At 33.0% G+C, this 27,884-nt stretch overlaps 1 protein-coding gene across 1 annotated transcript; it reads right to left on the reverse strand.

Annotated features, from left to right (window-relative positions):
* Nucleotides 1-1,850: 1,850 nt before the first annotated feature.
* Nucleotides 1,851-27,842, reverse strand: LOC143077023 (uncharacterized). Its single transcript, XM_076252912.1, has 18 exons — nucleotides 27,813-27,842; nucleotides 26,603-26,806; nucleotides 26,315-26,424; nucleotides 24,495-24,585; nucleotides 20,246-22,313; nucleotides 17,957-17,994; nucleotides 16,728-16,799; nucleotides 13,514-13,712; nucleotides 12,177-12,326; nucleotides 11,424-11,542; nucleotides 10,483-10,644; nucleotides 9,934-10,041; nucleotides 9,348-9,515; nucleotides 7,824-7,928; nucleotides 6,004-6,043; nucleotides 5,135-5,223; nucleotides 3,908-4,007; nucleotides 1,851-2,552 (listed from the first exon to the last, which is right to left on the reverse strand). Exons 1-18 carry the CDS (start codon nucleotides 27,840-27,842, stop codon nucleotides 2,230-2,232), a joined length of 4,176 nt encoding a protein of 1,391 aa, XP_076109027.1. The 3' UTR covers nucleotides 1,851-2,229.
* Nucleotides 27,843-27,884: the final 42 nt, after the last annotated feature.

Below are 27,884 nucleotides of genomic sequence, written 5' to 3' on the forward strand. Positions count from 1 at the left end.
GTTTCTCCTAGAATCTATTTTAGCCATGTCTGTCATCTTGGTGGACAGACAGGGTAATCTGGCACATTTTTAAACAAGATGCCCTCATGTTTATTGTGTTCAGGTTTGGTTAAACTTTTCTCAGTTGTTTCAGGAGAAGAATTTTGTAAAAGATTACAAACGTTTACAAAGAAACGTTTAATTTTACTTTAAAGTTGCAATAACTCCTTATGTGGTCAATCGAGCACTTTGGTAGTTTGACTTATTTGTAGATCTTAATTTGTTGAAGATTATTGCTATTTACTGTTTGTTTATCTCCATCATTTTATAATAATATTCAAGAAAAATTTAACCCAAAACAGCAAAATTTCCTTAAAATTACTCATTCAATGGCAGCAACCCAACACCAGCTTATCTGATTCGTCTAAATATTTCAGGACATATAGATCTTAACCTGATGAATATTTGTACCAATTATAAAATTTGCTTTGAATACTCTAGTTTTATAGATACATTGTACCACTATGTTCTATCTGAAGCCATATCCGCCATATTGGTTGGCAGGTCGGGTCATCGGACACATTTTGTAAACAAGATAACCTAATAATGATAGTGACCAAGTTTGGTTGTCTCAGAAGTTTCAGAGTAGAAAATTTTTGTAAGATTACAAAAGATTACAAAATTTGTTAAAAATTTACTAAAAAGGACCTTAATAACTCCTTAAGGGGTAAATAGACCATTTTGGTCAAGTTGAATTATTTGTAGATCTTATTAGACATTATTGCTGCTAACAGTTTATCTCTATCTTTAATAATATTACAAATACATTGTTATTGTAATAACCAAAACTGCAAAATTTCCCTACAATTACCAATTCAGGGGCAGCATCCCAACAAAGGATTGTCTGATTTTTCCAAAATTTTTAGAGCAGATATATCTTGACCTGATCAACAATTTTGCACCTGGCAAATTTGCTCTAAATGATTTGGTTTCAGAGATATAAGCCATAATCTACATTTTACCCCTATGTTCTATTTTTAGCCATAGCAGCTGTCTTGGTTGGTTGGCTGGGTTATTGGACACATTTTCTAAACTAGATACCCAAATGATGAAATATGACACAGTAGTTTCAGAGAGGATTTCTGTAAACGCCTAACGCTGCCAGAGGCTGGACGCCAAGTGATGAGAAAAGCGCACTTGGCCCTTTGAGCAAGTTGAGCTAAAAAGATGATGTGGTATAATTGCGAATGTGACATCTTTCCACAAGTGTGATCAAATGACACAGAAATTAACAACTATAAGTTACAATACGGCCTACAACAATAAGCAAAGCCCATACTGCATAGTCAGCTATAATTGGCTAAAAAATGACAAATGTAAAACAATTCAAACGAGAAAACGGCCTAATTTATGTAGAAAAAATGAACAAAAAATCAATTATGTAACACACCAACAAACAACAACCACTGAATTACAGGCTCCTGACTTGGGACATGCACATACATAAATAATGTGGCGAGGTTACACATGTAAGCGGGATCCCAACCCTCCCCTAACCTAAGACAGTGGTGTAACCATTGCAACATAAGAACGAGCTATAAAAATCTGTTTAAAAAGGCTGAACTCATCAGATGGATACACATATAAATAATACAGAGTGGACGTGGCCTTTATAAACTTTCCTGTTATCTTTATCCTTTATTAGAAACGCTCAAGGCCAAAAAAATAAAACAGATGGTTAATATGAACAAAGTTTCGAAAGGTCATAGATTAAGCAAGTACAATGTCTTAATCAGAAACTGAAACTGACAAATGTTCAATTACTTGTGTATTTTATTAAAAGATTAATGTATAATGTAACACTTATCACATAACTGTTTTTTCATTTAAAGATCATATTTCAATGTATTAATGTATAAATAATATAGAATCACATATCACATGTATCATGTACTGTACATATCACAGAATTAAATATAAATCACTCAAAAATGTTACAGTTATTATTACAATACTACAGAAGTAGAAAATATTCAGACAAAACATTTATGAAGTTGATTATCTTAAGGATGCAGCAATGTATTTTTATTAACTATTAGTACTCTTTTTGTATGCATCATAACTGCAAATGGCAGCAGTGTAGCCATTTTGTGCTAAGGTGGCGTAAAACAAACATCAATCAATCAATCATAATTGCACATGTCTTTTAAACTCCTCTGGTCATTTCATTTTTTACTGCATGGATTACATTTAAATTTTACATGCAAAATACAAATTACGTAAGAAATCTTCCACACTGTTCCCTAGTTCTAAATCCCTGATGAGATTTGAGTGTTCCTTTTTCATTTGTAACAACCACTTATAAACAATAACAAGTTCTTTCTTTACAAGTTTCACATTTTGAGATTTTCCTTTGTACAGGATTATGAAGTCGACAGCATGATCAGATGCATCATGGATAATCATGGCATCTGGGATCATAGTCTTGTCTATAATTGCATATTCATTTATTAAGAATATAAAGATTAAGATTGATGCCAGGACTCTTTCTGCTAGTAACTGCACACTGATACCTGCAAAAAGATATAAAAACTAAATTCAAATCTTAAAAGCAAAGACTAAACTGTTGACACATGTTATTATGATAGTATGATCCAAATGCTGAAATGTCAGTAATAAAACCTATTCATATATGACAAGTCTACAATATGTGAGCCTCTGGCCTTTGTTAGTCTTGTATGATTTTAATTTTTAATTTTAGTTTCTTGTGTATAATTCGGAGTTTAGTATGACGTCCATAATCACTGAACTAGTAACATATTTGTTTAGGGGCCAGCTGAAGGACTCCTCCGGGTGCAGGAGTTTATCGCTGCATTGAAGACCCATTGGTGGCCTTTGGCTGTTGTCTGCTCTATGGTCGGGTTGTTGTCTCTTTGACTCATTCTCCATTTCCATTTCCATTCTCAATTTTATTCATTGGACAGCTGGGTCAACACCTAAACTGGGTTTTAATATATATACTTTTAAGAGCTAATATTGTTTGCTTTAATTCTATATGAAAATGTGCAGAGGACTCACATAACAGGATAGGCTGAACTGAATGTTTGTCCAAACCTACAGTGGACTATTTTCAAATAGAAAATTTTACAAATATAAAACACAAGAAACCTGAAGTAGATAGTAGGTATGAATATAAGACATGAAAATAATTTAAAACAAGAATGTGTCCATAGTACACGGATGCCCCACTCGCACTATCATTTTATATGTTCAGTGGACCGTGAAATTGTGGTCAAACTTATAATTTGGAATTATAATTACAAAGATCATATCATAGGGAACATGTGTACTAAGTTTCAAGTTGATGTAACTTTAACTTTATCAAAAACTACCTTGACCAAAAACTTTAACCTGAACTTTGCACTATCATTTTCTATGTTCAGGTGACCATGAAATTGGGGTCAAAACTATAATTTGGCATTAAAATTAGAAAGATCATATCATGGGGAACATGTGTACTAAGTTTCAAGTTGATTGGACTTCAACTTCTTCAAAAACTACCTTGACCAAAACTTCAACCTGAAGCGAACGGACGCACAGACGGACGGATGAACGAACGGAGGCACAGACCAGAAAACATAATGCCCCTCTACTATCGTAGGTGGGGCATACAAATCTATCATGAAAAGATATATGCTCTGTATTTACTTGACATGCAGCAAATCATGATCAAACCAGTGCTAGGGGTAATTTAACTTGTAATGGTGTGTAAGCTATGAATGCTCTTAGTTGTGAGATGAGGAATTATTTAAGCTGTCTGTTTTAGTTTTCTTTCACTTTGTTTTATCAAGGATATCAAAGGAATTTTATGTCATGAATTTGATTCACAATATTCCATTTTCAGGATAATAAAATGTGTTATTCTTACCTAAGGAATAAAGTCCTTGTAACTTGAGAATGTCATGTATTCTATTGTATGATAAACCCAACATGTCACATAGATCGGGTGTCAAGTTGTAAAATTGTCCCTGGAAAATTAAATAAAATGTATATAAGGTGTGAAACTCAACATGTTAATACATAGGTCTGGTCTCTAAGTTTTAAAATTGTTCTTGTAAAATTAAATACATTTATGATTATTATATGTGAAACCAAACATGTTTCTGTTGAAGACCATACTTTGACCTATAATGTATAAAAAAGAAGATGTGGTATGATTGCCAATGAGACAACTATTCACAAAAGACCAAAATGACACAGACATTAACAACTATAGGTCACCGTACGGCCTTCAACAATGAGCAAAGCCCATACCGCATAGTCAGCTATAATAGGCCCCTATAAGACAATGTAAAACAATTCAAACGAGAAAACTAACGGCCTTATTTATGTAAAAAAATGAACGAAAAACAAATATGTAACACATAAACAAACGACAACCACTGAATTACAGGCTCCTGACTTGGGACAGGCACATTGTTTACTTTTACAAATTGTAACTTGGATGGAGTGTTGTCTCATTGGCACCCATACCACATCTACTTATATCTATTATGTTACATAGATCTGGTATCAAGTTGTAAAATTGTCAGCGATGTCACATTATTATCAAACTTCAACTATAATCAAGTGTAAACCCTATAAAGCAGGAATCAAACCAAGATGAGACCAGAAATAGCACTTTAACAGATTATCTTATTTTTTCTGTGTATTAAAAAAAACATAATAAATATCAGCCATAAGACACATGCATGCTGCTAAAAATTTATAATATTAATGTGTATATACAGAAAACCGAAGATATGGTGTCAAGTTGTAAAATTCACCCTGTAAAATCAATTTGCATCTCAATTTGCTGACCTTTCCAAAAATGAATGGGTATATTATAAAATGTAGTCAAGAGAGAGTGACTGGCTTTGATACTAATTGTAGTCTTGAATGTTGAAATGATTTATTATTAATCATCACAAATACAGTCCCAAAGTATCCTGAAGTTCTTGCAATTTGTTCTCAAATAAGTTTCACACAGGTTCTAAGCATTTCATGCAAAAATATACACTAGACACGGGATGACACCAAGCATAAATCTTGTACTTGTAAATCTTTATTTATCAAAAAACTATTCATGCAGGGAAGGTAATTTAACTTAGCTAACCTCATATAAGGGAGGTAATGCATCCATCAGTGACAATCTCTTCTTCACCCTAACAAGTCCTTGCCATATTCCTCCCAAGTCTGATGGGTCTGTAAATAATGGAAAAAAAATGTAAAAAATATAAGATACACAAATGGATTAAATATTATCAAAAATAAAATTATCTATAAAAAATGTTCTTTTATGAGCATTGATGGGAACATTTTTAGGATTATTGAAAAATTGTTAATTCCTCATAAAAAATATAAGATACACAAATGGATTAAATATTATCAAAAATAAAATTATCTATAAAAAATGTTCTTTTATGAGCATTGATGGGAACATTTTTAGGATTATTGAAAAATTGTTAATTCCTCACTATCAAAATTCAAGAGCTATATAATTTTTGAGAAAACCTATCCTGTGAAAATTTGATAATACTAAAAACATTGCAGTAATTTCTGAATAAATCTAACTAAAAATAAATCTCTAAACTCGCTCATTTTCTTATGATTGGTCACTGCTTGGGAGCTCCTTACTTTTTGGATCAATTATTCTTTTAATTACATAGGCTTTTTAATGGAAATAAAGTAGAAAATGGAAGGACCTCAAAGTTTTTCTGACGCATTCTCAATCTGTTTTGAATTTGTAACGTCGTACAACAATGTGTTGACAAAACCAATTGTTGTATGAAATCAAAGATACAAAATTATTTATTTTTTTCAATGGAATTCAATACATGGTCATTGGCAAAAAGAAACTCATTGTCAAGACCCTTTTGCATTATTGATACACATGCAAGTCTACATCCATCATAACAAGTTTCTTTAAGTTATATATTGCGTATAATTCTTGTACCTCTATATTAATTGTTATATTATCAATACCTTTGTTTTCTTTATTTTCTGTTATTTCTCTTTTAGTTTCCTACAACGAAAAAGGGCCATAATCATCTGATCAATTATGTATTTGATATGTGAATACATTATCACTGAGAAGTCACTTTATATATATATAGTTTCAGGATTAAAAAAACCCCAAATTTTCAATAAATAATTACGGTATAAACTGTTATCACAGAGATATGTCTCGCTTTTTTGTATTTTCAATAAAGCAAATGTTGGGAGCTGTATCAATTACATGGTCATTATATGGTCATTTTAATTAATTTGCTGTTGACAAAACTTTAAATTTTTTGAAAAACTAAGGATTTCTTATCTTAGGAATAGATTACCTTAGTCATATTTGGCACAACTTTTTGGAATTTTGGGTCCTCAATGCTCTTCAACTTTGTACTTGTTTGGCTTTATAACTATTTTGATCTGAGTGTCACTGATGAGTCTAATAATGTAGACGAAACATGCTCCTGTCATATTAAATTATAATCCTGGTACCTTTGATAACTATTTACAACATTTGGTCAATGCCACTGTTGGCGGATGTTTCGTGGGGCGAGTTGGCAGGAGAAAAGATAACAGGATTTAACCCTTTTCACAAGTCAGGTGAGTTGGTAAAAAAGTGGGGCGATTTAGTGTGGGGTGATTTGCCAGTGGGGCGATTTGATGTGGGGCTATTTGCCAGTGGGGCGATTTGATGTGGGGCTATTTGCCAGTGGGGTGATTTGATGTGGGGCTATTTGCCAGTGGGGCGATTTGATGTGGGGCTATTTGCCAGTGGGGTAATTTGATGTGGGGCTATTTGCCAGTGGGGCGATTTGATGTGGGGCTATTTGCCAGTGGGGTAATTTGATGTGGGGCTATTTGCCAGTGGGGCGATTTGATGTGGGGCTATTTGCCAGTGGGGCGATTTGTCCTGCTTCCTTTTGAGACTAGTTTAACATAGTAGTCCCAGGTCACGGTGTTAAAGTGAAGTTAATGATAGGATGAAATATAGATAGCAGACAGATTAACTCAAATAAGGATGTTTTGCTCCTCTCTTTCATAATAACATGCTTTTTTTGAGACTGTAATATAGTGATAGTAAAATAAGTAATGTAAATAACAGAACTAACAAAAGTTACAAATCTGTCATCCTTGTTTATAAGATATAAACCCATTGAACATTTGGCAGGAATTGATTCTCACTAAATTTTTCAAACATTTAACATTGGTACCTTTCTTTTTTCAAAAACTATAAAATAGAAACAAGATTTTTATAAGATTTGAGATATGGCTTTTTAAACTATATATATCAAATTTATGAAAAGAAAAGAAGGGATCTGTGAGTAATATTTGGGATGCTGTTAGTTTGAATAAGATAGATTCATGGCTGGTTAATGTCAAGTGGAAAATTAAATGCATATTCAGGACAGGAACATGATGATGAGATATTAATTTAACCCCTCATGCAGAGCCAGATATTAACATGCTTGTACACAAGATAACAGTCTGCAGCAAGACATATCTCAATAACCAGACTTTTCTCTAACTCCTGAACGGCTCTTGTGTAGTGGAGAAGCAGTAAATACCTATGAACTCCTGCATTTGAGGAGATCTAGAGCCTGCTACCACTAGACCACCAAGGAGGTAGTATAACAATGAAAGTTAAGTTATACATTGTCATAAGGACAGCAGAATTTACCTCCATCTGGTTTACATATGTAATGTTTAGTTGTTCTTTAGCATGTCACCCATCAATAATAGATTACATTTGGTGGTAAATATGATTCTTATTTAATATGACTGTAATTAAGTTGGCATGTCATTACCTTAAATTGCCTCAGGAACTGTTCTTTAGCTGGTCCCATAGTACTAGTTACTTTTTCTGGTAGGTTTGCTTCTAGCTTGTCCTCTTTGATGTCAACTGACATTACCTTAAAGTAACAAATCAAAAAATTACTTTACGAATGAAGGTACATCTTTTTCAACCAGACCAGATTGACTGATTCGATAGACAAAAAATCATTCTTATACATGTAAAAACGATGATTAACATGTATTTTTAATCTATAATAGGAAATTAAATAGACCTAGAAAAATCCAATTGCCCCAGTCAGCTTAAACTATTTATATCTATATTTATGTTTATATACCTTATATGGTCATTGGAGGTTTTCAGAGGTTGAATCAATAGTTAATTAGATGACGTCTAGACTAAAATACACAGGAAATGAAGCTACATATTATCGAGACCATACTCTGTAAATTGTTTATTTTTAGACTTTCAATAATTTGGATGAATGTTTTACATTGTTATAAATCAAACATGAGAATTTGAGTCAAATCAGTGAACATGAATTTGACAGCTAGTGCCCCTTTAACTTTCATTTGAGTATAAAAATTTGCAAACAGCATGGATGTGGACAAAATCATTTCCCAGGATTTTCTAGTAATGAACAAAAAGTATTAAAGCCAGTAACCTCAATGAACAGCCCTGTAAAAGGTGTATTTATAAAATTCAATTGTTTGACAAAATCTAATGTGTATGAATTGCTACTATTATATTTTTAATTCAACTTCTATTTTAGTCCATTTTTCTAGAAATATGTCACCTTTTTCTACTTTAATTCATATTTTGTTACACAGTGACATGCCTCCCCCATTGAAATTGGGTTAAATAGTAACAAGAATGTGTTCCAGTACCTGCACTATCATTTTCTATGTTCAGTGGACTGTGAAAATGGGAAAAATCTCTAATTTGGCATTTAAATTAGAAAGATCATATCATAGGGAACATGTGTACTGAGTTTCAAGTTGATTGGACTTCAACTTCATCAAAAACTACCTCGACCAAAAACTTTAACCTGAAGTGGGACAGACGGATGGACTAACGAACGGACGAACGAATAGACGGACGCACAGACCAGAAAACAAAATGCCCATAAATGAGGCATAATAAATGGGGCATAAAAAGAATATGATATATACAAGATATGTGTAGGCAAGGGCTAGTAGCACCATTGTAGTGTGTGGAAATGAAAACATTTGCCATCTTCAAAGTTATAAAGGAGCATAACTCTAGAAATGTAAGTGATTCACTGTCCACATTTGAGCTCTGTCTGTAAGTTTAGGTTGTTAGCATTGTGTATGAACTTATAAAATTTGAATGAGTAAAACTGAAGTAAGAGTGCGGAAAAGAAAATGGGAAGGAAAGAAAGACAGGCAAATGGTCAAGGGTGACACTTAATGCTCATTCCTATAGGGGAAGGGTCATACAAAAGTACTTTAGAAGTTAAAATGTTTTTGAATTACCTTTAGTTAGTATAATATTTAATATGCCTTATATGACTCACCCATCCAACCTGATTGACAGCCAGAAATCCTTCCCCCCGAGGAGCTGTAACAAACACTGTAGAATCACTTATCCTCATTGTATAGAGAAGTCTCCCTGTTTCTATCATGTAAAGATGTACATAACCCATTTTTGTTATCAGGAAGGCCATCCTATGCTTTATGTTAACCTACAATAATAATTATAATTATGTTAATAATTGCAAACATAATAAAATATTTATAACCTATATAATATAAAATAAAACAAGAGACTCAAAGGAGATATCTGATAATTTAGGTCCAAAAAGATTGTAGGTAAAGATATGTTGACATATTCATAAAATTTTTCCAATCAGATTTTCTCTATCTATTATATGTTTTTTTCCCATAATTTTACAGTTAACAAATTCCAATTGATGGCAAAAACTCATCATTTAATTTTTGACCAGATGATCTCAAATGAAATAATTCTGCATATATTAAATGGTCAGTTTAATTGCCATACATATTTAGCAAGACATTTTGGCAGCACTCCTTTTTGGATTATTGGTGTCTCTTTCAATGGAAAACAGGACACGTTTCATCAAATATATCAGATAGTTTTACCTCTATTGCAATAGGAAAGTCATCTTTGTCTGTGAAATCAACATCAACAATTCTAGTTGTAAAAGGCTGGTTACCATGACAGGGTTGACCTACTTCTTGTATGTGAAGCTGGAAATAAATTTGGAAAATGAAAAATCAGTACAAATCATTTAAAAAAATATATCTTATTTCTTTTCATGATATATATCTGAGTTGTAATATAACAAGCATTGTGTTAAAGTTTCATAACATTTGGTTGTGGCAATCTTATGTTAGAGAACAGAAACAAAAAATAAGTAGTTTTTCCATTTGTAAACAGGCATAACTTTAGAGCGGTAATAGTGACACCACAAAAATTCAAACCTGATCTGTGTTTTGTGATAATGAGTATTGTGTTTAAGTGTCATCACATTTGGTTGAGGCAAACATAAGTTTGAGAACAGAAACCAATTTCTGGATATACAAATGGACAAGGGTAAAACTGCATGCCCTCTCAGCTACGACGGGGGCATCAGAAATAAAAATATGCCTCATTTTATCAGCATGTTCACAAGGTTCTATCATATATACCTTGCCACCATAGTCCTCCCGTACGGCATATAACAATAGTATAGAGGGAGCTGGATTATTATCCACTGTCAGCTTAGTAAAGGTTGCTGTGTGACTGTCAAACAGTCGCTTGATGCAGCTCTGTACGGAGTACAGTTGTGTGAAACCAATCACTCTATCCTCCTGTAATTATAAGGTAAATAATTATACATTGACCTTACATTTCTATAACATTTTTCGGCTAATTTTAAACTACATGAAACATACTGTGGATTCATTATTATTCGTTGGATAACAATTTTTGTGGGTTTTGTGGGTACAGGTGAACCATGAATTTTTTAAAATGTATAACTATATCAAATTTTTTATAGGCTTTTGCAAAACCGTTAGATTAAATATTCACAAATATGTAACTTTTCCTTAATCCATGAAAATTGGTACCCACAAAACTATTTGAATCCATAGTATGTAAAGCAATAATCTTTTTTTTATATGAATATGTCATGACTGCCCTACAAACATTTTGATTTTATTAGATCTACCAAAATGAAAATAAGAAGATTTGGTATGATTGCAAAATAATTGTGAGTTTTTTTATTATACATGTAATGTGAATAATGCAACTGGATGAGTATTGCAATAATAACAACCTGCATTCTGATATTTAATACATTATATCTGTATGTAGCTTCTCCAGAAATCTGATATTTAATACATTTTATCTGTCAGCAGCTTCTCCAGAAATCGCTATAATTAATCTCACATTTTTGTTCATTCTTCAAATATTTCAATTGTAAATGCACTCAATAATTTCTGAATTTACAGTAGATAAATGATAAATTATTCAATTGTTTATTCATTTTCCTCTATGAATATGTAACATGCATTCCCCCTGTAGCCTACATGGAAGCTTTATTTTTGTCAACACTTCATTTTTTGTTATATCTTCTTTACTTTATGACCTGTTTCAATATCCATGTTAAGGCTGACCAGTGTCCATCAGGGTCCATCTTATATCCAACCACCTGACAGTTGTTCAACGTTCTATTATGGTCATAAAGTTTCTGTGGTTCTCTGCCATCTGTAAAAACAGTGAAGGAATGTTATTCTTTTTTTCAAATTTTGAAGTACTAGGTGCTAAAATTTAAAGCCCGACAGGAAGGAACAATTTTCTATATCTGTAATGTCTGCAGTGAGGAACTAAATAGTTTGATACAAATTATGTTATATATGTTAGAAATTTTCAACTTTTTAATTATTGAATCACTGTTTACGTTGAACTGATAATAGATTGATAATACATTATTGATATTGGATAAATACAACATTACATGCAGTTTTGTGAGTAAAAACATGTATTTTCATCTTTCAGAAGATCAATGAGTGATGGATTTTTAAAGATACCATTGAATAAACTATACAGAAAACAATAGCTATTGTATTTATTCAATGGGACAATAAAACTTACTAAAGTTTAACTAGATTGACCAATAGGAGATGGTTCTGTGGATAAGATTCATTTGGTTTGCAATAATAAGAATATGATGCAGGAACAGACACATTATTTTCATTAGAATCTGGGATTTGGCGTTTATTGTTCTCAATGTTTTCAGGATAAGACCCCATATCTTACCCCTCTCATTTACATATTGAATAATGTCTCTCTGTGCTTGCTAAATTAATGTCATAATAAACAAAATTTCATAACTGGCTACCTGAATGATTATACAGACAAACTGATTTATCTGTCACCATGGCAACTGTATCAGCAGAAATCCAGGTCCAAAACTTGACATCTTCCTCCATCTGATAAGCCTTTATCTCTGAGTTGTTATGTAAATCATATACCAGTATAGTTTTGCCACCTGTATATAAAATTCATTGGTATAATATATATATAAATTTGATGAGAATTGGCATAAAACTCAACAAACAAGTGAAACTGCGAGCTACTGCTCACTGATGATACCCCCCCGCCACAAGTGGATAATATTAATAGTGTAAAAATATGGAAGTGTTCGGTAAACAGGAAGTTGTCGAGTGATGAATCTGAAAACGCATCACACGGTATAGCTGACTTATATAAATCCTGAAACCAAATTTCAGAAATCCTTGTATTGTAGTTCCTGAGAAAAATGTGACGAAAATTTTCAACTTGGCTATCATGTGTAAAATCAGACAAGTGTTCGGTAAACAGGAAGTTGTCAAGTGATGAATCTGAAAACGCATCTCACGGTATGGCTGACATATATAAATGTTGATACCAAATTACAGAAAGGGTGGATGTGTAGTTCCTGAGAAAAATGTGACGAAAGTTTCATGGGACGGACTGACTGACGGACGGACGGACTGACAGACGGACGGACAGACAGAGGTAAAACAGTATACCCCCCCTTTTTTAAAGCGGGGGTATAATAAAAACTTAGTCAACTATAATAATTATAAATATAAGATACATGTACCAAAGAGGACATGGGATAATACAACTGATATCTACTGACAAGGGAATGAATAACATTGTGTGGCCACCTTAAAGCTTTAGTCTAAAGATCTTAATGAGAAATACCATGGAATTGACATTCATCTTGGTATTTTTTCAATCTTTAAAGGAAACAGCAAAACTGATGGACTATGTTGTGTTTTGTGTACTGTTGTTTGTCTTTGGTTGTTTTTTTTCATTTTTTGCCATGGCATGATTAGTTTGTTTTTGGACATATGAGTTTGAATATCCCTTTGGTACCTTTCGCCTCTCTTATACAGTATCTAACAAGAATGTGTCCATAGTACATGGATGCCCCACTCACACTATCATTTTCTATGTTCAGTAGACTGTGAAATTTGGGTTAAAACTCTAATTTGGTATTAAAATTAGAAAGATCATATCATAGGGAACATGTGTATTAAGTTTCAAGTTAATTGGACTTCAACTTCATCAAAAACTACCTTGACCATAAACTATAACCTGAAGTGAGACAGACGGACGGACAAACGGACCCAGAGAACAGAAAACATAATGCCCCTCTACTGTCGTAGGTGGGGCATAAAAACTCACATCTTACTGCTACAATATGTTGTTTTCTAGGATTGACAATACAGGAGTCTGCCTGTACTGGTATTCTGTATGGATGTTTGGGATTATCAATGTTAAATATGATCAGCTGGTTGTCTTCTCTGACACATATATATTTATCAGACTCCATTGTAACTGTATGGAATTTTATAGTATTACTGTCAATTCCTAAAGACTGAAGCTGAAAGAAAAGGAGATTGTCAGTGAAAAATAGAATTCTCAATGTAAAACATTGTTAATTTGTACTTAGATCAGATGTAGGCAAAAATATGGCCCAAGTACATCATTTCCTTAAGATAATAAAAAGTTACATAATTTAAGCAGAACTATAATACAAAAGATTTAGAATTCAAACCTTCCCTAGGATATATACTTGGCGGCTCTTTTTTTCCTTTTTTTGTAGCTTATTATGAAATAATTTGTTGTTAATTCAGTGTTCTCCCCAGGCCCTTAAAGGACCACGGACCCGCGATGTATAATTTTCTACCGTGGTGGTATCGTTCTTGCCGTGATGTATAATTTTTCACCGTGGTGCTAAAATTTTCGGTAAAAAAAACTCATATAACGGTAAACCTTTCCGTGGGGTATAAAATTTCAGATGAAAATTGACCAGATCAAACCAGTTCAATCCAACTTAATTTTTTGCTTAATTTCAAATGATTCGTTTAAAATGTACTTTTACATCTGAAAACCAATAAGGAACTAGTTGTCAAATTGTTTTCTGTAATTTGAAGTCACTATCAGGCTTGTTTAAAACCTTCTCTGTCAAGCAGTATTTAATAAGCCATATGCCACTTTTTGGCTTCTTGAAATGAAAAATTAAAAAGTATCATAAATCTACTAAATAACATGGAACAGATGTTTATAAAAAAATTGTTAGAACAGATATCTGTATTAAAAGTTTTGATTTTTTTCTCATATATATACAGCTGTTTTTCATTTGTTAGATGTGTCTGAGTTTTAGATTTTGCCATTTAATAATTTTAAGGACAATCCATTTTGAATTTTCCTTGGAGTTCAGTACTTTTTGCATCAATACAGAAATAAGCGCAAAACTGAGAAAAAAAGTGTTATTTTGAGATATTGTCATTAAAATTAAAATTTGACCAAAGGCTTTACCTAAAATGATATTTTGCTACAAAATTCATTAAATAAACATGGCAATGTGTATAAAATATGTTTTTGGGTAGGAAAAATCAAAAAGCAACTGTGAGAATTTTAAAGACAGCTGTCTATTAATTGCTGAAGACTGTATATTGTCCTCTAAATGTCTTTGGCTTATATGTGTCATTATATTAGGTATACAGTCATATTGATTAATGCATATATGCTATATATATATAGTTTTTGTAACAGTACTTTCCTTTATTCTAAATTTTTAACTTTGATCTTACTTTATTGGTTATTGTCATGGTTTAACCATCCCCTGGTGTGCTAGCCATCAAGTGCATACAGGTTGACTGGTAACTTACATTGCTGACAATGGTCATGGTTTAAGCATCTCTTGGTGTGGTAGCTATAAGGTGTAGACAGCTTTGTTGGTAACTTACATTATAAGTAACAGTCATGGTTTAACCATCCCTTATTGTACTAGCTATAAAGTGTGGACAGATTAACTGTTACATACTTTGCTGACAATGTTATTGTTGAATCATCACTTTGGTGGGCTAGCTATAAGGTGGATACTGGTTAGCTGGTTACTTACGTTATTCACTATGGTCATGGTTTCACCATCCCTTATTGTGCTAGCTATAAGGTGGATACTGGTTAGCTGGTTACTTACGTTATTCACTATGGTCATGGTTTCACCATCCCTTATTGTGCTAGCTATAAGGTGGATACTGGTTAGCTGGTTACTAACTTTATTCACTATGGTCATGGTTTCACCATCCCTTATTGTGCTAGCTATAAGGTGGATACTGGTTAGTTGGTTGCTTACGTTATTGACTATGGTCATGGTTTAAGCATCCCTTATTGTGCTAGCTATAAAGTGTGGACAGTTTGATTGGTTACTTTCTTTATTGACAATGGTCATGATTGTCATGGTTTAAGCATCCTTTATTGTGCTAGCTATAAAGTGTGGACAGTTTGATTGGTTACTTTCTTTATTGACAATGGTCATGATTGTCATGGTTTAAGCATCCTTTATTGTGCTAGCTATAAAGTGTGGACAGATTGATTGGTTACTTTCTTTATTGACAATGGTCATGATTGTCATGGTTTAAGCATCCTTTATTGTGCTAGCTATAAAGTGTGGACAGTTTGATTGGTTACTTACTTTATTGACAATGGTCATGATTGTCATGGTTTAAGCATCCTTTATTGTGCTAGCTATAAAGTGTGGACAGATTGATTGGTTACTTTCTTTATTGACAATGGTCATGATTGTCATGGTTTAAGCATCCCTTATTGTGCTACCTATAAAGTGTGGACAGTTTGATTGGTTACTTTCTTTATTGACAATGGTCATGATTGTCATGGTTTAAGCATCCCTTATTGTGCTAGCTATAAAGTGTGGACAGTTTGATTGGTTACTTTCTTTATTGACAATGGTCATGATTGTCATGGTTTAAGCATCCCTTATTGTGCTAGCTATAAAGTGTGGACAGTTTGATTGGTTACTTTCTTTATTGACAATGGTCATGATTGTCATGGTTTAAGCATCCCTTATTGTGCTAGCTATAAAGTGTGGACAGTTTGATTGATTACTTACTTTATTGACAATGGTCATGATTGTCATGGTTTAAGCATCCTTTATTGTGCTAGCTATAAAGTGTGGACAGATTGATTGGTTACTTTCTTTATTGACAATGGTCATGATTGTCATGGTTTAAGCATCCTTTATTGTGCTAGCTATAAAGTGTGGACAGTTTGATTGGTTACTTACTTTATTGACAATGGTCATGGTTTGTGCTAGCTATTGTAAATTCAGAAATTATTGCGATGTTTTTATTAATGCAAAAAATGCGACTGAGTTACAATCGCAATAATTTGAATTGCATTTAAAAAACATTAATATGAATTAAACAGGACTTTTCTTAATAACGCAAAAATTAAAATTGCACTCTAGTCTAAAATGACAAAATCGCAATAATAAATGCATGTTATAATTTCTGAATTTACAGTATATTGTTTGAACTTAATTGTTAACGAGTTGCTAATTTGTTGGTTATGGTCATAACTTTTTGTTACTAACCTTTATAATGATATGTTTCTCCATAGGTGGAGGACAACTGTGCGTTTCTCCTACATTGTCAAGCCTCCAAATCTAAATTTAGAAAATCATGATGAAATGAAAGTGTTTACATGTTTAAGGCATCCAAACTATCTCTTAAATGTCTAGATCAGAATGACATAATATATAATATATAAAAGCATTTAGAATTTTGCTCTAACTCAAGGATATCAAAATATAAGATTTGTTTTTCTTTTGGGGTAAGGTGGTTGTTCATATCTATTATGTAAAAAAATAACTAAATACATCACAACAAGTGACCTTTCTGCACAAAAGTTTCCAGATAATATAAACCAGTTCAATTATCAATGCAATTAACACAATTATGTTGTTTATGCAATTTAAGTTCCACTGTAAACAAACTTTTTTTATGATTGATTTATTTTTTGCATCTTTTGTAAATGGAAAAATAAAGTCAATATAAAGATGATAAATTGTTGCGAATATGTAAAATTTTGATCTTTTCTTATGAACTTAAATCAAGTATAAAATTTGAAAAATCGTGAAATTGAATATAGCTGCAAACTAAAATAGAAAGGGTGAATGCAAAAATAAGTTGGTTTACAGTAAACAAAATTGACGGACATCAATTGATGCCAGTAGAGCAGTTGATTTTAAATCCAACCAATCTATAGTTACGTATTTCTTTTTTTTTTATTTATTCAACAACAATATTCCCGTCCCTAGGATTTTCATGGCTTTCAACTCACTCAATTTATTTTGCACAAGCTGTTTCTGTGGATTCATTTATTTTTGTCAGTATCCATTTTCATGGATTGAGGAAAACTTGCTTTTTGGTGGATATTTGATTTCATTTTTTGCCAATCTCTACTTACTTAATTTTTAATTCATTGTACATTTGAATTTGTGATTAACGTGAACCCATGAAACCCCCCCCCAAAATTGGTATCCAATGAATAATAATGAATTCACAGTAACAGATTTCTTTACTGGTAGAGCTATGGTACAAAAGACCAGAGTATCTTTATTTCAGGTATTTCTGTAAAATATACTTCATTGTTTCAATAAAATAAAAATGTACAACAAAGTACAGTTACTTTTTATGTAACAGTATTTTAAATTCTTTTCAGGGATATTTAAATCCTGTAAAAATGAATACTTTATGTCCAGTAAGAATTCATTATCTAATGTGCTAAATGTGCTACATAGGCGACATACAAAACACTTACCGGTACTTTATTTTTTTCCAAAATGTGCCTTGGTGTGTCTGAAAAATAAAGTTAATTGTAATATTTGTTTATCTATGAATTTGACAAACTATAAGTGCTCTAATGGCTTCTAGATTAAGGTTTACCTCTTTATACTATCAGACCCCAAAGAAAAAATATTTTAACAACTATATGTATTAAATCAATAAAGTGTTTTGGTAATTTATCAAAATGGGCTAAGGCCACGCCACACCAATTTAATTCCTTGTTCAACGGACCCGCCCACACCTATTTTTTTCAAAACAGATTTTTTTTTCGTTTTTTTATATTCCCGCTTCCTGCATCCGGAAATGTAATCATGAGTATTTCCAACACCGTTTTTTTTGTAAATATTATAAAAAAGATATTAACACTTGTTTTAAAATCACAGTCTTACCTGTATTTAATGATTTCAAACCTATAAAGCACCCCACCACACTTTGTAAATATCTGTGTAAAAATTTGATTAAACATTAAACCCCATTACCTGGTTACTTACATTCCCCATCAAAAAATGTTCGTTGTTAGAATAAAGTATGCAGAACTTCTGAAGGAGAAGAGTTGCCATCAACTGCAATTATATTGTATGCCGGCGGAACAAAACTATTCATACCCGTTGCATGTTTATACACCTGGCTGGATTGATTAGGAGGCCTGTTGTTCAGTAGTTATCGTTTGTTGATGTGGTATTTTCCGTTTGTATTTATAAATTAGATTGTTGGTTTTCCTCTTTTAATTGTGTACACTAGTAATTTTTGGGTCCCTTATAGCTTGCTATTTGGTCTGGGTCAAAGCCCTGTGTAAAAGGCCGAACTATGACCTGATTTTGTTATCATCAGGTTGGGAACAACCCTCCCTCAGGCAAGGGGTCATTTTACTTTTGTAGAAAAGAAGATAGAAAAAAACAAGGATTTGTATAGTGCTAATATACCAATCCTTGGAAAAGCATAGAATTTTTACTTAAAAAGAGGAGAAATACATCATATTTGAAACAAATTTTCTAAAAGAGGGGTCCACTTATTTTGAATAATATAAAATTAAATGATATATATGTGTTAACACTAAAGTCCAGGAATATTACAAAATTGTTGGACATGTTTTAACCATTAATACCAGATAGATATATAGTTCTTTGGGAAAATATGAGCCCTTTTGTACTAAAAAGTGTTTACAAAAAAATATATTATAACTTATATTGACCCCTCATTAAAGGGATATTTTATAACATTGAGGGGTTGTTCCCAACCTGATGATGACTTGGATGGAGAACTGTCTCATTGGCACACATATACATATACCACATCTAATTATTCATTTATTTCTTGGTGAACAGGGAAAAAACACTTCATAAATTAAAGAAATGTCAGAGTACAAGTGATAAATCAAGTTTTAATATTGTCAAAACCTACTATTTTATGTTTACAAAAAAAAAAATTATAATCGCTTGCCTTTACTTTTCAAGCTTCGCCTCAAAAAGTTGCAAATTAAATGTTTTTTTATAAATATTTTCTAATCGCTCGCTCACCCAAATTTTTTGGAGTCCAAAAATCTGTAGAGCATTAAATTGGTGTGGCCTAACATGTCATGAAAAATCCTATGCAGTTAAAGTTGCAGTGTTTCATTATGTTTGTACTGTAATTCTCTTAGTCTTCCTTGTTGTATATGCAATAATAGTTAGACACTCAAAAATTGAGTTATTTGCACTTTCATGACATAATTTACTCTGAAACCCAATGTTCACATTCTAACATGCATATTCTATTAAAATTTAAATTTAAAAGAACTAACATGGTTTGTTTGGAGCGTTTTATGGGGTACACCTCTATTTAGAAACTTGAGAACCATAAGATTTAACATAGATAGTACATATAGTCCATGGTCAGCTTTGTCTGAAGGAGTGTTAAAATTAGTTTTTTTTTTTTTATCAAATTACATATCATCCAACTTAATTGGTGATACACCCTGCAATTGTAACTAAATGAAAAAAAAAGTTCTTTTTGTTTGTTTACTTATCATTGTCAATATGATGGAATTTTCAGTGACTGTCACACTAGTGAGAGGTTTAACTAGCTATAAAACCAGGTTTTATCCACCATTTTCTAAATAAGAAAATGCCTGTACCGTGTCAGGACTATGACAGTTGTTATCCATTTGTTTGATGTGTATGAGCTGTTGATTTTGTCATTTGATAAGGGAGTCTTTGTTTTGAATTTTCCTCCAAGTTCAGTTGTTTTGTGAGTTTACTTTTTTCTGTAGTAAACATTTAGTTACCTTCAGTTATGTCCTGATCAGAAGATACATGTCCCTGCTTTTTTCTCTCATCTTCTGTTCTACGTTTTGATATATTGTCTCTAAAAGGTGATGGACTAGTATTTTCATAAGAAATCAAATCACTCTTTGCTTTCATATAGCCATCATAATCAGATTTTGCCAACATCTCCAATCTTGAGCTCCATATTTTATCAGATCTTGAAGGTGAAAGTTCTGACCATCTTGATGATTGTCTTGTTCTGGATTTTGACCTTGAGATACTTCTGCTAGTCACTTGTGTCACTTTACTTAAGTTTCCTGAATTTCTTCTTGATTTCTTTTTTGGTGACCTTGATAAACTTCTGCTCATTAATCTTGAACTTCTCCTTGTTGACCTTGAAGAGGTTGTGCTTGATGACCTTCTCCTACTTTTTGACCCTGAAAATCTTCTCCTTCTGGACATCACATGACTTGATTGTTTACTTCTAGATCTAGCAAGCTGCCTATCATGGCTACTGGTACTGATGTTGCCACCCTCTCCTTTATCTCGATCTCGATCTCTTTCTTTACTTATTGATCTAGAAAGCCTTCTCTTTGAACTCAAAGATTTTCTAGATCTGCTTCTTCTTCTGTTGGGGTGTGATCTACTTCTTGATCTGTTATTTCTTCTGTTACGTCTTGATCTACTCCTAGATCTACTATATCTTTTGTAAGGTGGGGATCTACTCCTAGATCTAGTATATCTTTTGTAAGGTGGGGATCTACTTCTAGATCTCCTATGTCTTCTCAAGGGAGATGATCTATCTCTAGATCTACTGAGTCTCCTGTAAGATCTACTTCTAGATCTACTGGGTCTCCTGTAAGAGCTTGATCTACTTCTAGATCTGCTAGCACTTCTGAAAGAAGGCGATCGTCTTCTAGATCTACTTTGTCTTCTGTAAGGAGGCGATCGTTTTCCTGATCTTCTATGTCTTCTGTTTGGAGGTGATATACTCTTAGATTTCGATTTATCAGACTCTCTCTTATCTAAATGTTCATCAAATCTTCTATGACTTCTTTGCTCTTCTTTTCTTTCCATCGCTCTTATATCATCTTTCTGATTCCAGCCACTCTGAATATGACCTCTTGGCCCTTGACCAGTGCATTCCTGGCCTCTCCAGCTTTCTCCTCCTCTTCCATCGCTACCTTCTTCTGTCCTTCCTCTAACACTTCTCCATCCTCCCCTTCCTCTAACACCTCTTCCTCTGCCCCATCCCCTTACACTACTTCCTCCTCCCCTTCCTCTAACACTACGTTTTACCACTGTTTCTTTCATTTTGCTAGTTTTAGGATCATAGTGAGACATATTCCCATCTTGATTTTGAATATATTCAGATGCTTTTACAGTAGATCTTTCAACCTTGTTTGATTTCATTCTATGTGATCTTACAATGGCAAAACTTGTTGGTTCGAAAGATGGTGATGTTGGACTATAACTTGGTGATGTCGGTTGATACTCTGGGATAGGATGGCTTGAGCTTAAAGATTGTGGTAAGTTAATTGGACTATAACTTCCCAATGTCTGTTGATTCTTTTGGATAGCCTGGCTAGAGCCTAAAGATTGTGGTAAGCTAATTGGACTATAACTTTGCCATGTTGGTTGAAACTTTGGGACAGCAGGACTTGTAGGCTCGTAAAATGGTGATGTTGGCCTATAATGTGGCCATATTGGTTGACACCCAGAGAAAGCCTGGCTATAGCTTAGAGGTTGTGGTAAGTGATTTGGTCCAGTTAGGCTACCTGCTGTATATGAATTGTAGTCTAGAAGTGTAGGTTGAGTACTTGGTATATTGTCTGCTTCATACATGGATGTAGATAGATTAATTGGATAAGGTTGAATATCCACCACCAACTGAGATTGTACTGTTTTAGACTTCTCATTCGGTTTAAATGAAGGGTCAAAATCTGGAGCATAATACTTGTTTATTGTATTAACATTACTGTTAACAGCGACTGCAGTGTAATATTTACCAGCAGTATCTTTAATAGAGAGATTGCTGTCTAAATCACTGTCATCTGGTGGCAAGGGAGGTAAGTCACTGCTAAAATACTGAAAAAAAGTAAAAAGATATTTATCTCAAAATTAATTTACAATTGGTTTGGAAATACAGACAACGTTCAAGAAAACTTTAATTCATTATCATAGATTTTCTTATCTGTTTTATAAAAGGAGAGACATTTAAAACAATCAGAAAAGCATTAATCTGACAAGATCACACAGGATACCATTTTAACTCCTTAGATCAAAATGGACATTACTTTTTTAAGACTCAATTTGTGAAAGTTTTATTCTAAAAATGTCCATGTTATTTAAGGTTTTTTTTTTGGTGCTGTTGTCTAAATAAGATATACAACACATTAATCATAGAGATCCATGCAAGAGATCCATAGCTTGTTGTTCGGTGTGAGCTAAGGCTCCGTGTTGAAGGCCGTACTTTAACCTATAATGGTTTACTTTTTAAATTGTTATTTGTATGGAGAGTTGTCTCATTGGCACTCACACCACATCTTCCTATATCTATACACTTGTATTCAAGTTATTCCCTAGCTGAAAACCAAATGTCTTCAGACTGGGATATAGCCTTAGAGTTGGGCTTGAAATTCCAACTGTGACTTGAAAAGGGAGATTATAATGACAAAATTGTTTGCCTGTAACAAGCAACAAAAGGTTTTTCAACTGCCAGATAGTGGTGCAACCTTTCAACAGATGTAATTCATTTAAATAGACACGTTAAAATTGTTTTACATTGTCATTTCGGGGCCTTTTATAGCTGACTATGCGGTATCTGCTTTGCTCATCATTGAAGGCTGTTGTAAATGTGTGTTTTGGTTATTTCCAAGTAAAGGAATATTGTTATTATTGTATTAAGAGAGTTTATATAAGTTGTCAGAAGTTATTTCTAGTATTTAGTATATTGAATGAGTAATTAACGTACGTTTTACTTTATGTTATTAGCTGTATCGATAACGTCGTATATGGCGCAACTTTGTCATGCATTGTTCAGAACGTTACCGTTGGGTCAATATTTTAAGCGTGAACCCAAAAGTGTACATTTATGAGTTCTTAACTGGAAGAATTAATATGTCTAGATATGTTTATTTATAAGATTGTATTATTATAAGCATTTTGAGTCGAGGACTCCTATATTTTATGTAAGCATATTACGTTATGTTTTTCTTCCTGCTTAGAAGATTTACTTCCGGTAATTTGAAATAAAGACCAGTGCAACGTCACGTTCGTTAGTCTTTGCTGTGTTTACGTTTGGCTTGCAGCAAGGCTCATCCCGGGGGGTCCTAGAGGTAAGAAGCAGCGCATTAGCTGTATGCCTTGCATTTATTTACCGTAATTATCATTGTAATATTTAAGATAATCCCAGTTGACCCGTACGAAAATACATGAGAAAGATTAATATTTAAGTATCTTCGACCCGTATGTTTATTATATATTATTGTTGGAATTTTGTACTTTTATGGAAATATATCGGCTGTAGCCTGTTTAATAAAAGTATCATTTTTACTATTGACTAGTTATTCACGCTACCAATGATGAGAGAGAGCAGACAACAGATTTGACGTCCGTATTTATTTATTACCCCGTGCATTTACTAGTTTTATGAGATATTCGTATTTGCTGGCTTTATAACTATATCAAAACATAGCAAGAAGCAGAAATTACGACAAAGGCCATACAGTGACTTATAGTTGTTAATTTCTGTGTCATTTGGTCTCTTGTGAAGAGTGGTCTCATTGGCAATCCTAGCACATCTTCTTTTTTATACATAATTGCGTAATCATACATCTCATACAACGAAATGGATACCCCTTTCTTAGAATAGACTTTACTGATTACCAGGGTAAGTCCAGGTTAGGTATTGTTATACCCCTGTCAAACTTGGGGTTGACATGTATTAATTTGCATGTTACAAATAATGGTCACTGTTATACAAAGAATTAAATCCTGCATTATGTTTCCATGAACAACCAGTAATTTTTCAACTAACACACAAACAATTGAACAATTACAACTATTTTGTGATAGAATATCCATATTCCTGGAATTGGAAAAAAAGAAAAAAAAAGTTTTTATCATGCCCCAATGAATATACAGGTCACCATATGATCTAAATTTTATAATTCTTCTCATACGAAAGCTTTCAAGATGCAGAGAAAAACTCTTGTAAAAACTTTTGATAAAGCTACTGAATAGAGTTTAAGAATAAATGTATCTTACCTCAGCCTCCAAATGTTTTAACTTTTCCTCGTCAATTGTAACTTCTGGTGGCATAAGACTTGGAAATTCACCTGCAAAGTCATCCAGCTTGCTGAAAAATATTATACAGGAGTTGAAAATCATGGGGAAATTGTGGTTAATCTGTAAGGTTTTTAATATACTCAGTGTTGTTTTTTGCTGTTTATATTTTTTTTTGTTCATTGTTTTGTATATTTGTTTTGTGTTGTGCTGTTGCACCACTTTCAATGACTTTCCCAGATTACTGGGAGGGTTTGCCATCTAACAAGTTAATGTGCCTGTCCCAAATCAAAAGCCTGTAATAAAAACAATACTGTAAATTCAGAAATTATTGCGTGCATTTATTATTGCGATTTTGTCATTTGAGACTGAAATGCGATTTTAACTTTTGCGATATTTTTTAAAATCCTGTTTCATTCATATAAAAAATGAATAAATGCGAGTTTAAATTATTGCGGTTATAACCCTGTCGCATTTTTCGCAATAATAAAAACATCGCAATAATTTCTGAATTTACAGTACCACACTAGCTGGTTGAAAAAAATCTTAGTAATTCTGCTGAAACCAGTAAATAGAGCCAGTCTTAAACTTGCAGTTAACTCAGATTTTGTGTCCCAATTCAAAGCTTGACCTCAAAGTGACTTTGACAAAAAGATCAGCAATGAAAGTGCTGTTCCTTTTCCATTAGGCTTTTTGTGTTTTATGCTGTTCATGTACTGATTTCGTGTTTTGGATATTCACCACATTCTCTTCTATTAATAGAACCAAAAACAACACTGGTGTGGAAAGGAAGTGATATAAAAAAGAAGTAAAATTAAAGAACCTTAGTGAGCACGCTCACATACCCCACGTCCCCACATTGTCATTGGAGAAATGTCATTGGAGAAATTAAATAAGTATAAGAAAAAAAAATTGTATTAGAAAAATTATTGAATAATAATTTCCTGTTAATATACACATCTACATAGTATGTCCTTATTATCTACAAAATTTCATGAAATTCTATTGTGTGTTTTCAGAGGAGTTGAGATGACAAACTGTTGCAGAAGTACATTGAAGCAAATAAGTTCAAAGGGGCGTAACTCCTAGAAATAAAATTGAATCGTAATTTCCCCTCGATATGCACAACTACATAGTATGTCCTTATTATCTGAAAAGTTTAATGAAATTCTGTTGTGTTGTTTCAGAGGAGTTGCGATGACAAACTGTTGCAGTAGTACATTGAAGCAAATAAGTTCAAAGGGGGGTAACTCCTAGAAATAAAATTGAATCGTAATTTCCCGTCGATATGCACAACTACATAATATGTCCTTTTCATATAAAAAGATTTCTTGAAATTCTGTTGTGTGGTTTGAGAGGAGTTGCGATGACAAACTGTTGCAGTAGTACATTAAAGTAAATAAGTTCAAAGGGGCGTAACTCCTAGAAATAAAATTGAATCGCAATTTCCCGTAGATATGCACAACTACATAGTATTTCCTTATTATCTGAAAAGGTTTCGTGAAATTCTGTTGTGTGGTTTGAGAGGAGTTGCGATGACAAACTGTTGCAGAAGTACATTAAAGTAAATAAGTTCAAAGGGGCGTAACTCCAAGAAAAAAAATTGAATAGCAATTTCCCGTCGATATGCACAACTACATAGTATGTCCTTATTATCTGAAAAGGTTTCGTGAAATTCTGTCATGTGGTTTGAGAGGAGTTGCGATGACAAGAAACAGGACTGACGGACGGACGGGTCAAAAACATTATACCCTTCGCAACTTCGTTGCGTTGGGGTATAATTAGTAGTTTTATACATGTACCTCCTGTCCTCTGTATCTCTATATGTATCTTTCTTATAACGTCTGATTTCCCTCAGAGCCACAGTTCCAGGTGTATACCTATGAGGTTTTTTAACCCCTACTGGTGGTTCCTACAAGAAAGTATGTAAACAAAAAGTCATGTACATAGCATTTCTCTGTCATGACAAATAATTATATAATTTACAATCCGTTGAACATTAACAAATTATGGTTTAATTTCCCACAAAATCCCCAACATGTGATTACCCTGAATATAAATGACTTCCCAGTACTATTATTTTTACTAACATCATTCTTGTCTTCTTCATCACTATCAGTTTCTGCTACTTCCATATCACAAAGTTCTTTTATTTCCTTTTCCTTTTCCTCATCAGCCACCTCCTCCGCCTCCTCCTCCTCATCATCATCATCATCACTCCCCTCCTTATCATCATCATTATCATAATCACTACTTCCTTCCTTACTGGAACCTTCTGAATCTGGATTCCAGTTCTATAAAGATAAGAAGATGTGGTATGATAGCCAATAAGACAACACCCCAACAGAGACCAAATGAAGTAAAAGGTATCATCTATAGGGCACCTTACAGCCTTCCACAAGCAAGATCCATACCACATAGCACACAAAAAATGCCCCAAAATGACAAATGTAAAACACTCAATGATAAAACACCCCACCAGAGACCAAATGATGTAGAAGTCCACAACTATATAGGAGGGTACCACAATTTCTAGGGAACTCACAAGAACTGAATATTGACCCAAGACCGATAACTGTTACCCCCAAAACTTAATTTTATATGGAGTTATACTATTTTAACAGAAATTAAATTAATAGTTTTTAGATATAAGTCATTTTTACTCAATATAAAATAGTTTGCAGAGGGCAGCCTGATCCAACGGCAAAGGTTCAACCCTGAACAGTTGGGGTAAGTTTGAACTAAATATTCAAGGTTGATTATGTCTGAATTTAGATTGTAATCAATTTTTGACATAATATAGGTTTCTGACAAAAAATAAATGTGGTAAAAGATCATAAAAATTTGAAATGGGACATTTAATTTACCTAGTATTATGGTCTGATATCCAAAATCAGATTCAGCATATAAAAAAAACCAAAATGTTTTAGTTGAAATTAATCAAACAAAGTTTAATTTTGGACCCTTTGGACATCAATGTAGACCAATTCAAAAGTGGGGTCCAATATTAAAAATAGTAATACAAGGTTAAAACCTCCAAAAATTAAAGACTTTAAACTAATCCCATTGGAATTGGTTAAAAAATTGGTATTAATTTTCAATTGAAAATTTCTTGCTATTGTGCAATATTGTGCTATTAAAGATGTCTTGCTATTGCGCAATAATGTGCAATTGAAAATTTCTTTTTATTGCACAATACTGTGCTATTGTGCAATACTTTGTGATTTAAGATTTCTTGCTATTGCTCAATACTGTGCTGTTGCACAATACTTAGTTAATCTGTTATATATAATAATTTACACATCCAGTTTGGTGTGTATCTCCTGTCATATTAGTATGTGTTGCTTTATATACAAATCAGAAAGAATCAGT

Source organism: Mytilus galloprovincialis, chromosome 5, assembly GCF_965363235.1.
Source record: "Mytilus galloprovincialis chromosome 5, xbMytGall1.hap1.1, whole genome shotgun sequence".
Lineage (NCBI taxonomy): Eukaryota > Metazoa > Mollusca > Bivalvia > Mytilida > Mytilidae > Mytilus > Mytilus galloprovincialis.

Coding starts and splice junctions, on each gene's coding strand:
- LOC143077023 (XM_076252912.1), bottom strand. CDS start 27,842: ATGACAGGAGATACACACCAAACTGGATGT. Junction 11,543..12,176: donor TTGTCTGTATAATCATTCAG/GTAGCCAGTTAT, acceptor CTGTTTTTACAG/ATGGCAGAGAACCACAGAAA. Junction 4,008..5,134: donor CATTACCTCCCTTATATGAG/GTTAGCTAAGTT, acceptor TTAATTTTCCAG/GGACAATTTTACAACTTGAC.